At 44.5% G+C, this 13241-nt stretch overlaps 1 protein-coding gene across 1 annotated transcript; it reads right to left on the bottom strand. All coding sequences in view use genetic code 11, as the record gives it.

Annotated features, from left to right (window-relative positions):
- Positions 1–789: 789 nt before the first annotated feature.
- On the bottom strand, positions 790–12601 carry EGR_06750 (Poly [ADP-ribose] polymerase 1; the record flags this gene model as incomplete). Its single annotated transcript, XM_024495999.1, has 17 exons — positions 790–1010; positions 1830–1947; positions 2632–2793; positions 5555–5724; positions 6296–6522; positions 6607–6809; positions 6886–7230; positions 7305–7433; positions 7965–8208; positions 8591–8808; positions 9561–9779; positions 10669–10861; positions 11292–11623; positions 11743–11854; positions 12023–12094; positions 12128–12222; positions 12257–12601. The coding sequence occupies 17 exons, from the start codon at positions 12599–12601 to the stop codon at positions 790–792; spliced, it is 3405 nt and encodes a 1134-aa protein (XP_024349539.1).
- Between the last annotated feature and the right edge of the window lie 640 nt (positions 12602–13241).

Genomic DNA, 13241 nt, shown 5'->3' with positions numbered 1-13241 from the left:
CCATCCATCCATCCATCCATCCATCCATCCATCCATCCATCCATCCATCCATCCATCCATCCATCCATCCATCCATCCATCCATCCATCCATCCATCCATCCATCCATCCATCCATCCATCCATCCATCCATCCATCCATCCATCCATCCATCCATCCATCCATCCATCCATCCATCCATCCATCCATCCATCCATCCATGGTATATCAGTCGACCTATTCACTCAATAATTAATAAAGACTCCATGCATCAATTCATATGTTTACCCAACCACCCGTCCATCCAGCCATCCATCCATGCCTAAATCCTCTATTCATTTTAAATCAAATTGACAACTCAACGAACAGCAAATCCAGCGACCAACACCGATTCACCGATTCCTGCAGACTTAATTAGTTCAGCTGCAATAGGCCTTACCACCCCGATGGGATGAATCTACTCTTACTTACCTCGATGTATCCGACACACGTTCCCGCCAAATAATCTATGGTCCAGACAGTCACCCACTTACTTTCAAACCATTCAAACAATAAATCAGTCACATTCACACATCGTCTGACAACAACAAAGACTAGACTTGATTGGCAAATAGTAAAAAAAAATGTTAAAACACGTACGCTTACACATCCTGGATTACATGGAACACGAGAATGAACCTAAACCGCTGCTGCAGCAGCGGTCATATTGCCTCATCCGTTAGAGTAAGTGGTGTTTGAGAAGCTAAGTACCACCACTATATCCGCATACAGCAGACAAATGACATCATCCCCACTGCTAAATTGCCAGGATTTAAACCACGGAGAAATGCACCGAGGAAGGTAGACCGACCGTCTCTCGCGTTGTTAATCGATGGCGTAGTAGTAGACCAGACGATGCGTAGAGGCGCGACAACGATCGAAGGATGGAAAAGCAGCGATATCGGTAGCGGGGCCAACACCAACACTGACTAAGCGAGGGGGGCGATCTCGGAGGTAGAAGTGTCAAGGTAAATTTACGCCCTGGTGAGACACCTGAGAGAAGAAAGTGCATTCAATTGTACCCCAGTTATGCTCGTATTCTAGCCGAGGGCTAAGACCAAGGCCCAACCACCACCTAACGGCATTGGCCTGACTGACATGAATTGCAAATATAAATATGCATGAAATTGGTGGTACATACAATCGTTGATCACTGTTCAAAACTAACAATAAAGTAGAAAAATGTGGGAAAAAGTGTTTATCAACATCATAAGTAACAATTTTTTCATTCAGACGTAAAGATAAATGCATGCGTTTAAGGGAAGTATGATGCTGTCAAGGTACCTCCTCCTCCCCTTCCTCCATGGACGACGGCATTACCCACGATTCATTGTGCGCGAAGAAGAGGCAAGCACTTGTATAGGAAGGCAAGAGAAAAAGGGAAATAGTCCCTTTGAGAAGAAAATACCCCAAGGCAAGGCGTTTACAAATGAAGCTTTTCACTTCACAGCATTTGACGCCACTCATTGTTGCATTGAAAGAGACAAGGCTGCATCACCTTAACTTCCTTCCAACAACTCCAATAACCCAACAACAGAAGGGAGAGGGAGGTGAACTGTGGAAAGAGGTGAGAGAGTGTTGTAATGCTGGCAACGTGTGTACAACCGGCCGGCGGTATGAGTGTGGGATGATGCCACTAACCGAAGTGCTGGTTCGTGCAGCCGCGAGGAGCGTAGCAACGTGTGCTGTAGCCGAAAAAGATCTGGGTTTGGATGAAAGAAAAGTCGACGACGACGACTATGATAGTGGCAATGATGAAGTGGATAGGAATCCTGGCGTAGGAGTCATTGTGTAGGCCTTAGAATGGCCAACCGCTGGCATTCTTCCTCATAATGATGAAGTAATCCACACTTGAGAAGTAGAGGTCATCGCTTCGACAAGTGCACGACGGCTGGTACTTCGTCCACAACTGGCGGAAGAGCAGAACCGGCTGAAGAGGTGACAATAAATTGAATGACACGCGCCCAAGCCCACAATGATATATGTTGCGTGTTGCTGGAGAAGGAATGTGGTGTGAGCCTTATTTTAACGTGGGTGCGACAACGGAGCTGATGGCTTGACTGCGCTGAGCCAAGACGATAAGACAAGAGACAACTCCATCCGTAGAGTGTGACGACGAAATGGAATAGTGATAAGCGGCTCTGCTGGCTATGTGAGGTAGAAGAGGGTGGAAGGTGGACAGAGGAGGCGCTGAATAGATGCAGTCCAGCCCAGCCCAGAGATGAAAAGTTGGATGAAAGATGCAACAAAGTGTCTCCTCCAACAATTCGTGGAAGAAGTTATCATCCAAGTGGATGACAAGTGTATCTACAAACAGAAAGCGTACAGAAAAGGAAAAAGAAAAAAATAATAAGGTGAAAGGATTGACGTCAATAATAGTAGATAGTAGTAAGCCCTACTACCAAGGTGATGACGAATGGGCAGAAGAGGAGGAGAACTGACTAAAGGGTGCGAATAAGTAAAGACATGTACGCCTTGCTTGAGACGTGAAGTAGAAGAGAAATTGGATGGCATGCCAAGTCATTCCTTACAGTAAGAATAATAGAAGTAATGTGGCGACAAGGCGAACAGTCAATGGTTTGACGGCGGTGAAGAAGAAAAGTGACACCACTACCTCCATGTGGCCTGATGCATGCCCCAAATCAAATGGGGGAGGAATGAGAGCCAGTGTCACGGTTTGGAAGCGGATGGCCAATAGACGACGACGTAGAGAGATGGAGGCGAGGCCGATAGCGGAGGTGGACGACTGGAGGAGACACTGCGAGATGCCAGCCGACTGCGGAGGTAGTGGTAATTGAGGTGGTTTTAAAGGGGATGAGGATGGAGAGTTCTTGCAGGAAAGAGGCTGAATAAGTGAAGTTGCTGAAACGCAAAGTTGGTGGTTAATCCCCAGGAATAATGAGTGATTCTGTAAGGCGGAAGAGCTGGAGGGGAAAAGGGTAAATTACGATAGGGTACAAGGTGACAGTTCCATTTATGCAGCAAGAGTTGGAGAAGTAGTCCGCCCTATGAGGAATTTCTGATGAAACATAGGCAGGTAGGTAGGTAGCGGGGAAGAGACGAAAAAGGTTTAAAGTACAGTGAAACGTGTTCAACCACACCAAATCATGGAAAGTAAAAAGTGTACAAGGGGTAAAAGCACATTACCGCCCCGATAACAAAACACGTGCGTTGAGTGCATTATCATTGGGATGAGAGAAAAGATATGACAAGTGATAAACTAGGAGGCATTCTCACCTCAACAATGTTGGAAATGAAATGGAGCACGAGGTTGGCACTTAGTATTGGTCGGCAGTACAGTACAGCCGTGTGGGTGAAACAAAGATCCATTATACAGACAGACATAGAGACTCAACCTTGTAGGAGCAAAGGTGCGGAACTGGAGTGTTGCCAAGATGAGCACAATATTGAATGTTGTTGCTGTCGTTGTCCTTATTTCCAACAAATAATGTTTCTTTAGACAACGCAGGCGTCACTGAAATGAGTCAAGTATCCCCCACGGCAGTGGGTTATAGCAGTGGCTTAAAAATGGTTGTTCAGCCTAACAAATAAAGAACGTGGTAGCATTTTGTGTTAGTAAAGAATAACTAAAAGGAAATAAGGAGTAATCGCTTTACTTGAAATTAAGTGAAACATGAACAATAGCGTATAGTAGAGAAAGAGAGGTAATAGCGTGAAAGGGCTGACAGCATAGAGATAAACATTTAGTTGTAAATAAACGAATGTAAGCAGAAATAGGTAGAAAACGATAAAGACAAATTAATACTAATGAGAGACACTTAGAAGTATGGAAAAAATGATGTGGAAGGGAAATAACACAAAAAGCATACAAAGTGATGAATTACAAATACTCCACACTTAAATTATGTGCAAAGTCATACAAAACGTGAGATTGGCGGTTGGATTTGTTATAAAAACACCCATGCTTAGGGAATAATGGTCCATTGGAAGCAGGCAAAGAGTGGCTTAAAACAGGTTCGAGATGTGATTTTCGTGAAGCACAGTCAATTTTTAAACGGAATTAGCCTTGTTCAATCATACAATGCGTCCACAGTCAAAATGTGGGCATGAGTGAAATGGAGAACGAGAGCGACGCGAAGGCAATTTAGAACAGTCACTCTGTGGTTGTTCAGTATAACAAACAAAAGTGCCTAGGTTTTTTAAGGAGTAGAAAATATCAACAATTTGGCAATTACACAATGGATAAAGCAAAGGAATATGCTAAGACCGTGCAAGAAAAATGGCCATATGTTTAGGGCCCTCGGTGTAGGCCATCGAACTGTGTACATTGACTGCCATCAAAATAAGCCTCTTGGCGGGATGGCTGTCTCCTTACTGCTCGTAAATGGGGCCTTCAGTGGGGATGTATTGTTATCACGGTTACTTTGTAGGCAACGCTCGAATCGCCTCGACTTGTTTATCTCCACTACTGCAGTAGTGTAATGGTTATTGTGTGGCTTTCGCCTTCCCTTCAGTCGTACTAGTTATCATTATTATTTCATGGGTTGTACAACGATAATTTATATTTAAAGCAGTAAAACTGATGAAGGATAATTGCATTTCCCGCTTTTGAGCAGGAAGCAAGTTAGTGAGCTAGGGATCCAGGCACCTAATTGATGGAAAATAGATATATGCAGAGGAACTGAGGAAGATGTGTAGAGAGCTGGGTTTCATGGTGATGGAAAGTGCATATTTTGAGAGGAAATGGGGTAAATTAGTAGAAGTCAAGGCTTTGCGCTGCTGGAAACTACATTGCTTGAAATCAGGTTCGGGTCTGGTGTGTGCCAAGGCATCTAGCTTCACCTCGACTCTTTGGTACTGAACCCGCCACTAGCTCCCAAATTGATGCCTCGGGGTAGTAAGCATAATTTCACCTATTACTGCTACTAACAAATTTAAGTAGTCTTTGTTTACTAGAACGGGTTTGCCCTGCCCCACCACCGACCCGCTGTACACACTCTTAACACCCATCCAGACGAATGAAGGCAGAGGTGGAGGAGGAAAACGCTAAATTAGTTACAAAATCTTCTTTTTCCCATTTATATTTACTGATATAACGCATTTAGACTAGTTTGCGATAGTATTACGGGTAATTCCTGACTACGGAAAGCTTCTTACCACATTTTATTCACCGAAACAATAGCCACTAAAAGATACAAGTAGCACAGAACACAGCAGGCAGGTAAGTGACATCTACACTCAAGGTCACTTGGCTCCACTCTACAAGTCCCCACAAGTTACAACAGGTACGGTTTCCTTTGATCACCTAGTAAACTAGATAACCACACTCATCATCGCATCCGTGCAATTGCGAGAAACCGCGGTTCTTGGCCGTGGTAGGGATGTGGAAGAATAACCTGGACTACAGCACTGACACTTGAGAATTCGCCCGCCCAACATCTTTGAAGGTAGGATGCGCAGCAATGACTTGCGAAGACAACACTGAGTGAATGCGGAAATTTTATTATTAGTGGTACTTATCATGCCAATATAAGGAAATAAAATCGCGATTTCTAAAAGGTGAATTTAAAGTTGACCCAGACAAGGTAGCGCTGCTTGATTTGAGCGGTGTCGTATATAATGTACTCATTGTACAGGAGGTCACTTTTTACGTCTGCGGAGGTCACTGGCTCACCAATGGGATAGATGACACCGCTATCGGGCTCTTTGAAGTACGTCTCCACCTTCGGTGCGGTTGCGCCCACGCCTTTCAAATTGATGAAAGCAAATTATTTCAATAAAGCCACCAGCTCAAACTTGCATGCAGGCACGACACATTACGGCAACTTTCCAGCCGCTGGCAGTGGTTCCTCAGACAAAAAGTGGGTGCCAGCACGCATCAAACAATCATAGTGCATGACCAATTTTACGGAAAGTAGTATCTTGTACCAAAGAAATGCGACACAACAATTACCTTTTAACTTTGACCAAACAGTTTCAAGGCGAGTGATAGGAGATAACCAAAAAGTTATTTTTTTTGCAGGAAAGTGGATTTAAACGCTGAAAGTTTTGGCTGTCTTCACCATTTTGGGTAAATTTAAGGAAAGTATGATAAACAGGAAGGTGATTGATTAAGATCTTAATACCTGGCAGATTAATGTCTTTCAGCAAAATATAACGACAGAAGATAAAAATTTTAAGGTCTACACTCATGTTTATTGGTATTTTGACAAAAAAATAAAACTACCACGTAGGTTGTAGTCAAGTGATAGAGATAATGAAAGGAGGATTTCCAATCCCTCGACCAAAGTAGCAGCTTGAAACAGGGATAGAGTTACCTTTGCGACTGCCAAATTGCTTGGAGAGTCGAGAGGTGTTGGCGGCGAAACAGTCGTGCGTTTTACCGAGAGCCACTTCACAGAGGAGGAGGCAGCCCTGTGAGGCACTGGGTGAGGTATAGCAGTAATTGGCGGATTTACTCGCCATGTCAGAGAAGTAGACGCCTTTGCCAAACATATACCCTGTGGAAGGCGCCTCGGGAGGCGCTATTCGTAGACCCTGTGCCCTGCCAAACCAAGAGGGACGAGGGACGCACAGATAAGAAAGCGCAGCTACTTTCGATGGATGTTAGTAGGAGGGGAGGACTCACAGAATGCCTGCCCAGTTTGTGCGACGAGAACCGTGCCAGAGCATCATGCGATTGTCCAGCGCCTTGAAACGCTCCGCCTCCCCCTCCCTCGAAAGCGAAAAAATGTCCACCACCTCCAGAGTATAAGTGGAATGCGTCGGAGCGTGAGTGACTCGCAGGAACTCCGTAATCCGTTTAAACTCCTCCGAGTCCCGATCGAGGGGCTGACAGAATAGTCAGAAAACAGTCGCTGTTTAGGCATTGACTATTAAATTGGGGGAAATGGCTCAATATAGGGACCTCAATTCGATTCTTCAGTTTCGCATAGTGCTCATCAAGAGGATTGACGTCGGAGTTGCCGGTCTTCATAAGGGAATATGCAACCTCCAGCTTCAATAGATCATCCAACATTCGAGACTTGGTTTTGATTGCCTCCAAACTGTCCAACAGGGGTGGCACCTTCAGACCAAAGTCATGCGGAATGAGCGTATAAAAGCGCGCTGTGGCTCCGATTAAACGACTCTTGTCTGGCCCTTCGATAGGCTTTCCCAGAGATAGTATGTTAGAGAGATCGCTTAGAACACCATAGGCCTCCTGAATCTGCATCCGTGATATCTTCCCCAGTGGCATTTTCCTAACATCAATCTGAAAAACAGACCACAGACTGTGACTCGCTTAATCGCTTTTGTGAGAACTTGACATTGAGAATCAAGACCGACCTCAAACTCCAGCAAGGCGTTGGTCATTGAGGCGACGTCGAAAAGGAAATGAATAAGTTCCTGAAGTCGAGTTCCCAGCTTGGATGCCACTCGATGCACAATTTTCGTCTTTTCACCGTTTTCCTCGTCCTGTGAAATCAAATAAGATGGCCAATGAAATGTCCGCAGTGTCCGTAAAACTTAACGGGGATTCTGGTGCATATCACGTTGCAAACATATGAGGATAACCCAGGCGGAGGGTGAGAAGCACAGAAAGAGAATTAAAGTAATGAGAGATTTGGGAACCACCCAGCCTTGCCAGATTTAAATAGAACGAAGAGTCCTGGAAACAAAAAACACCCATGACTTCCCATCAAACTCTGCAAAAAGCACACTCCAAGTCACATCGCCTTGATAAACCATTCACGGTAATATCTTCACACCCAAGTGGTTTCAATACATCAGACCACAGTGCAAGACGATGGTCACAAAAAGACAGACTGAATAACAACAGGCGTTGCGATCCAAGTAATAGAGCTCTGGAGTGGCTATGTTCAGCATTCACCGTGTCATCTAGCTTCCCCAGTTCAGCATTTCCATGCACTGCCAAAGACTGAGATTACATCAAGAAATACCTAGGACAATGAAATAGCAATGTGAAAATAGTATGGTGTTACCTACCTTGGGATCGAATTGTTCCAGTTCGAGAGGGTAAAACCGTCGAGGCATTTTGATGAAATTAGCGCGCTCGGTACCCCAAGGGTTGCCGGTCTTCTCAAGAAAGAGGTCGTGGAAGTGCTGCATGGCGGCGTCGAGACTGACGAAGCGCTCCACTTTCGAGCCGCCGATATCCGTGCCTATGCGGCCCCAGGCACGGAAAACCCAGTGATGATGCGGCTCCTTGTCGGAGCGAAGCACCTGCATTCTAACGATCATAAAGGTAACCGTTACGTATTACTCAACTATTAGCGATTGTATCGTCTGTGGAGGGGAGGTAAAGGACAAGGATTATTAAATTGACCGCACAGCTACCAACACTAACTACCACCATACACATGCGGGGTTGAACAGGTATTCCGTTCTGCAATAAGTACCCGTCTTGGTGTCGGATTCCTTCAAATTCCTACATCGAGAATGAATGATAAGATCAGAAACCTGTCATTAGTTATTTGCACCTATATCTGCTTAATATAGTTGAATAAAATAGTTAACCGGGTGCACGAATGCTACCAACCTAAGCAACAAAGTTTCCGTAAACTTTTGGGAGGGAAGGAGGAAATAAGGGGAGAGAGTGATGGGAAACTGACTTGTAATACGAGTTTGAGCCGCGTACAAGGTCAACCATGCCAAGGACGGCGGAGAGCGGACGGCCATGAGCATCACGAGCGACAGTGGCGCGGTCCTCAAGGCCAGAGGCGGGATCAACCACAGCACCGCCCTTCACACGCATCCGCTTCAATGCATCATTGCCGCCCTCCGCCGACGTCGCGACCGCCGCTCTCCGCTTACGACCCACCGATTGGGCCTGCTGAGCTGCAAAAACGAAGTAAGCGAATGAATGAGGTGGAGGTTATCAAGAGTAGCGATAACGCCAAAGGATAAACATGCACCTTTCAAAGTTGGACAGTGACTCTTAATGCCGGTGCGAAAATCGGGAGGGGGGGGGGGGGGGAATTAGATTAAGGGGGAAATCATGAAGGACCCAGTTCAGCTAAATTAATAATCCCACTCACGCCTGAATTAGTTTGAAAATGAAGGAAACTGAATCAACTTCCCCCATTCCAGATCCTTATTTCACTTTTGTTAATGGTGCTACACTAGCCTGTGAGAAATTCTGAAGACTGTAGTTGGAATGCTACCCCTTAGCATATGCTGCTTGAAAAATCTTTACGAATCAACTTTAACTTGGAGATTAACGAGCACTGCCGAAAGTCCCAAGTATAACCTACAGAGTGACGAGTGGGTTAGCTATATTGATAGTTAAAAGGCACGTTATTTCCTTAGTTAACATGATCGAATAATGGTATCTGTGAAGTTACACATGCAGTTATACTTGATGATAAGCGGACATGGACGAACTACAGCGAGCAAGCGGCAAAAAACAATGGAGCATACGGAAACAAAATGATACTCACATAATGGGGCCTAAAAATAAAGAATCGAACACTGAAACCGTCATTACGAAATCATTATGAACTGGAGTAAGGATATTTACAAATACTTCACTAAGAGTAGAAAAGAAACACAAGTGTGTTAACGAGGAAACAGATCGCTCACAGAAGTTGACGCTGACTCAGCCAAGTCCCAAACGGTGGCGAGTGGTTCCTCAGCGATTAACCGCTGAACGTCTTTGGCAGAGGAAGCTTTGGCTAGGGATTTATTGAGAATCAGGTTGTAGGTTATCGGACGCATCCCGCCAACTCTTGCACGCGCCGCCAATTTGCTTTCCGTTTCCACAGATGATGAGGTTGTCACGAATATGCCTTCGCGTGTTACCTGTGAAGACGACAGGCGAAGTGAGGCTACGTCAAGTATTTGCATTCGGTGGGTCATAAAGTCATCATTCTCTTCCTGACCGCTGGATAAAATGTGACACATCATTTCTCCGTCACTTCTCCAAACGGAAAAATAGATTTGCGGTAGTCGAACTTTATTCAAGCAAAGCTAATTTCGTCATTGAACCAACGTTCCAATGACAGGTTTAGCACGTGAGCATGGAAAAGTGGCAATGGGTTGCAAAAATACATCATTTGAGATAACTTCAGCCTGAAAATAGGCTCAGGGTAGGAGATATGAGATGACGGGAAGGGAAGATTAGAAGTGAAGGGAGAAGTAGTCTTATGGCACTAATGCTCCACGAACGTTAGATCATTCAAGAAAAATCAAGGTAGACGGTGAAGAAGTCAGAAGGGAACAGGCGAATATTACAAGCGTAATCGTCTTATAACCTGTTCTGCTATTGAGTAGGTCTTTGATCACTCTATCGCACACTTTTCGGTACTATCGTCAAGTTCACAAATGTCTTCAAGAATCGCCTTGCGCAAAGAAAATAAAACGACGGAATAATGCGATGTTGATATCTCCACCGAAAGAAATTACAAACGACAGGGCAGAACAAGATGAGATGTGGGAAACAATAGTTAGGGTCATCTTTGATGCACGGTCAAACCGTCATATTTAATACACATTCCTTTCCGATATTAAATGATACTTTAAAGCAGCTTGACTAAATTCCAACTAATCCAGAAGTTGCTCAAAGTTAGACTCTATGGCCCGCCCTAGATTAATAGACCGTGCTTGCAAACTAAACTAATAAAATGCGCCTTCTATTAAAGGATAAAACAACCCGCGTGAACATGAGACCTGGTCATAAGGAAACACTTACCGCAGTGAGGAGTGAACCGCCAAGGGCCCTGATGGTGGCGGCGAGGTGGCGCTGAGTCACATCCTCAGGAAAGGGTCCACGATCGAGGAGGAAGTGTAAACCTGCTAACGGCGTCTTTTTATCGAATGTCTCCACGGAAGCACTCGACGACTCGGCAAACAAACGTACCCCCGGTTTGCATTTATATGTCTTTCTAAGACGGAGAGAACCACAGTGTAGGCTCCAATCTTTTCATGCTGTATGCAAGCCCTGCAGGCTCTTTGTCTGTCTCGGAGGAAAAATGACCACAACGACTCAAATGATTTTTCTGATGACACCAACACTTTTGCCACAGAACTAATGAACTTAATTCCTGTTCATAAACGAACAAGAATAATTACCCCACGACTAAAAAGTCCTCCATCCATTTCTATTTGAACTCAACCAAGCTACTTGCGATGCGATTTAATGCAATCAATCGGAATGAGGTGATAAATAACACTGAACATACTCAGCGACGAACCTAAACAATGAAGATGAATTTTGTTAAATAATAAAATCATTGCAGGCAAAAACAACAACGACATGAGGTATGAACTCTGGAGTGGTAAACGAATAAGCCAAAAAAGACGCTTAAAACATACAGGAAGAGGACATCGTGGTACTGCTTGGGTACACGAAAAGGGCTGCGAGCAAGAGAGGTGGCGTCGGTTGCAGTGGCGGAGAAGAGACAGGGTGCCCAGTGGTTAGCGAGACGGGAGCAGCGATAGCCGCCATCGACACAGATGAGTGGAGCGCTATCAAGGGGACAGCGGGGAAGCGCACCGAAGAGCATCGCGTCCGCAACGGCATCAAGGAGGGCAGCACGACCTGCGGGCACCAGCTGGGAGTTGAACTCAAGCAGACCGGCTAGAGCGCTTGTCGACACTTCCGCATCCAACTGCTCCCGAAGGCGCCACAGTTTATCGCTCTGCTTCTGAAAGGAAGCAACATTGGCGCCACATCACCAGTGACATTCGCATTTCTGCCTTCGTCGGGAAGTCAAAAAGCCGCGTTTAGGTCAGTAACATGGAATTTTAGGAAAAAAAAACCCACCTTTAAGGCATCTTTGGAAGATTCTTTCACGTCTGTCGATGAGGTAGATTTTCTGGACGGAGCAAGATTTCCAGACTTCTCGATGCCCTGAGCGCCACGCTTACTTGAAGGCCTAATGAGAAGGCACAAGTGAGCAAAGCTCAGTGGTAAAAGTGAAATCTATTAGATTTCAGCGACGTTAAACAGTGCTTTGACACCTAATATAATGCAATATTCGGTTCACACAGAAAGACAAACTTTAACGATATAAAAGATACTACATTGAAACGGATAAACTTACGACTTAGCATTCGCCACGGCATCTAGCAGATCAAACTTATCCTGCGCTTTGAGTTTACCGAAGCCAGTAATTCTACAAAGGTAAGTACCCTTAAAAAAGGACTACTTTGAAAAATCCGTTCCGGGATGCCTTTTATTAAAGCATTCGACATGATAAGACGTGCCCAATTCACTTGATCTTCCATCAATGAAGAATGGATCCTGAAAGCTATTTAAAAATAGAATTTATAAGTACCTCGATACATCTAGAGCAAATCGAACACCTGTCTGAATTGTCCCCATTAGGTTTAATACAAAAATTGGAGAGCTGAAATTTTTCACTCTTCATCTCTGCACGAATCTTCTCTTGATCTTCGAATTTCAGTCCATCGAAGTTCTTTATATCACTTGTTTGGAGGATTTTGGCTTTCTTGAAAAAGCAACTGTAGTGGTACCAAAGGGTCATTTTCCCATCGAATATGTGGGACTGAACAAGGGCCCCTATTCTCAGTGAGTCCTTTGCAATAGTGCTTTTGCAAGATCGACAACTTGATCGACTGCTTTTCGCATATTCGGCCTGATACTTATAGTCCGCATCCATTGGAGTGAGGCGCGAGGAAAACAAAATTCGAACTCGCCCTTTGAACTACCGCTAGTACCTTTCGAATTGGCTAAGCATTTTCTGAGATCCAAATGACTTGGTGACCGAATCATCTATGCTTAAAATAGGAAAATTGACCTTACTAAAAACAAACTAGGAAATTCAAAGAGGAAAAATCAAATTTAATAATGTATGAATTATAAATAAACAGACTACCTTTCCAAATCAAATACTTCATGCAGGATGCGTCGAATAATTCTGATAATATTGCAACTTTAGCTGCCCTTAAAATCATAATATGCATCTTTTTGTTTCAATTCTGTGCGAGCCAGATATTTGATATTAATTTTGATACTCTATGAAGCATGTGTGCGACGCACCGAGACTTCCCTGAAGGGGAAAAAAGACAATTATTAGGGCTTCTGGCCACTTACATGTCCCGGAGGCCAGCCTACCCGGCGAAGCTACAATGGCGGGACACATGAGCGTCCCCTTCGGCAAAACAGCGAGTTTTTGTGTCCATTCCTAGTCCAGACTGCTCTGTTATGGTAAATCAACAATCAACTTCAGTACTTATTTCTTTTAAACTATGAAATATTTGGTAAAAGTGATTCTGATCCCAGTTTCCGGTTGTACCTTT

Source organism: Echinococcus granulosus (genome assembly GCF_000524195.1).
Source record: "Echinococcus granulosus chromosome Unknown EG_S00063, whole genome shotgun sequence".
Lineage (NCBI taxonomy): Eukaryota > Metazoa > Platyhelminthes > Cestoda > Cyclophyllidea > Taeniidae > Echinococcus > Echinococcus granulosus.
Note: the sequence above shows the minus strand (reverse complement) of the source record. Positions and strands in the feature narration are given on the sequence as shown.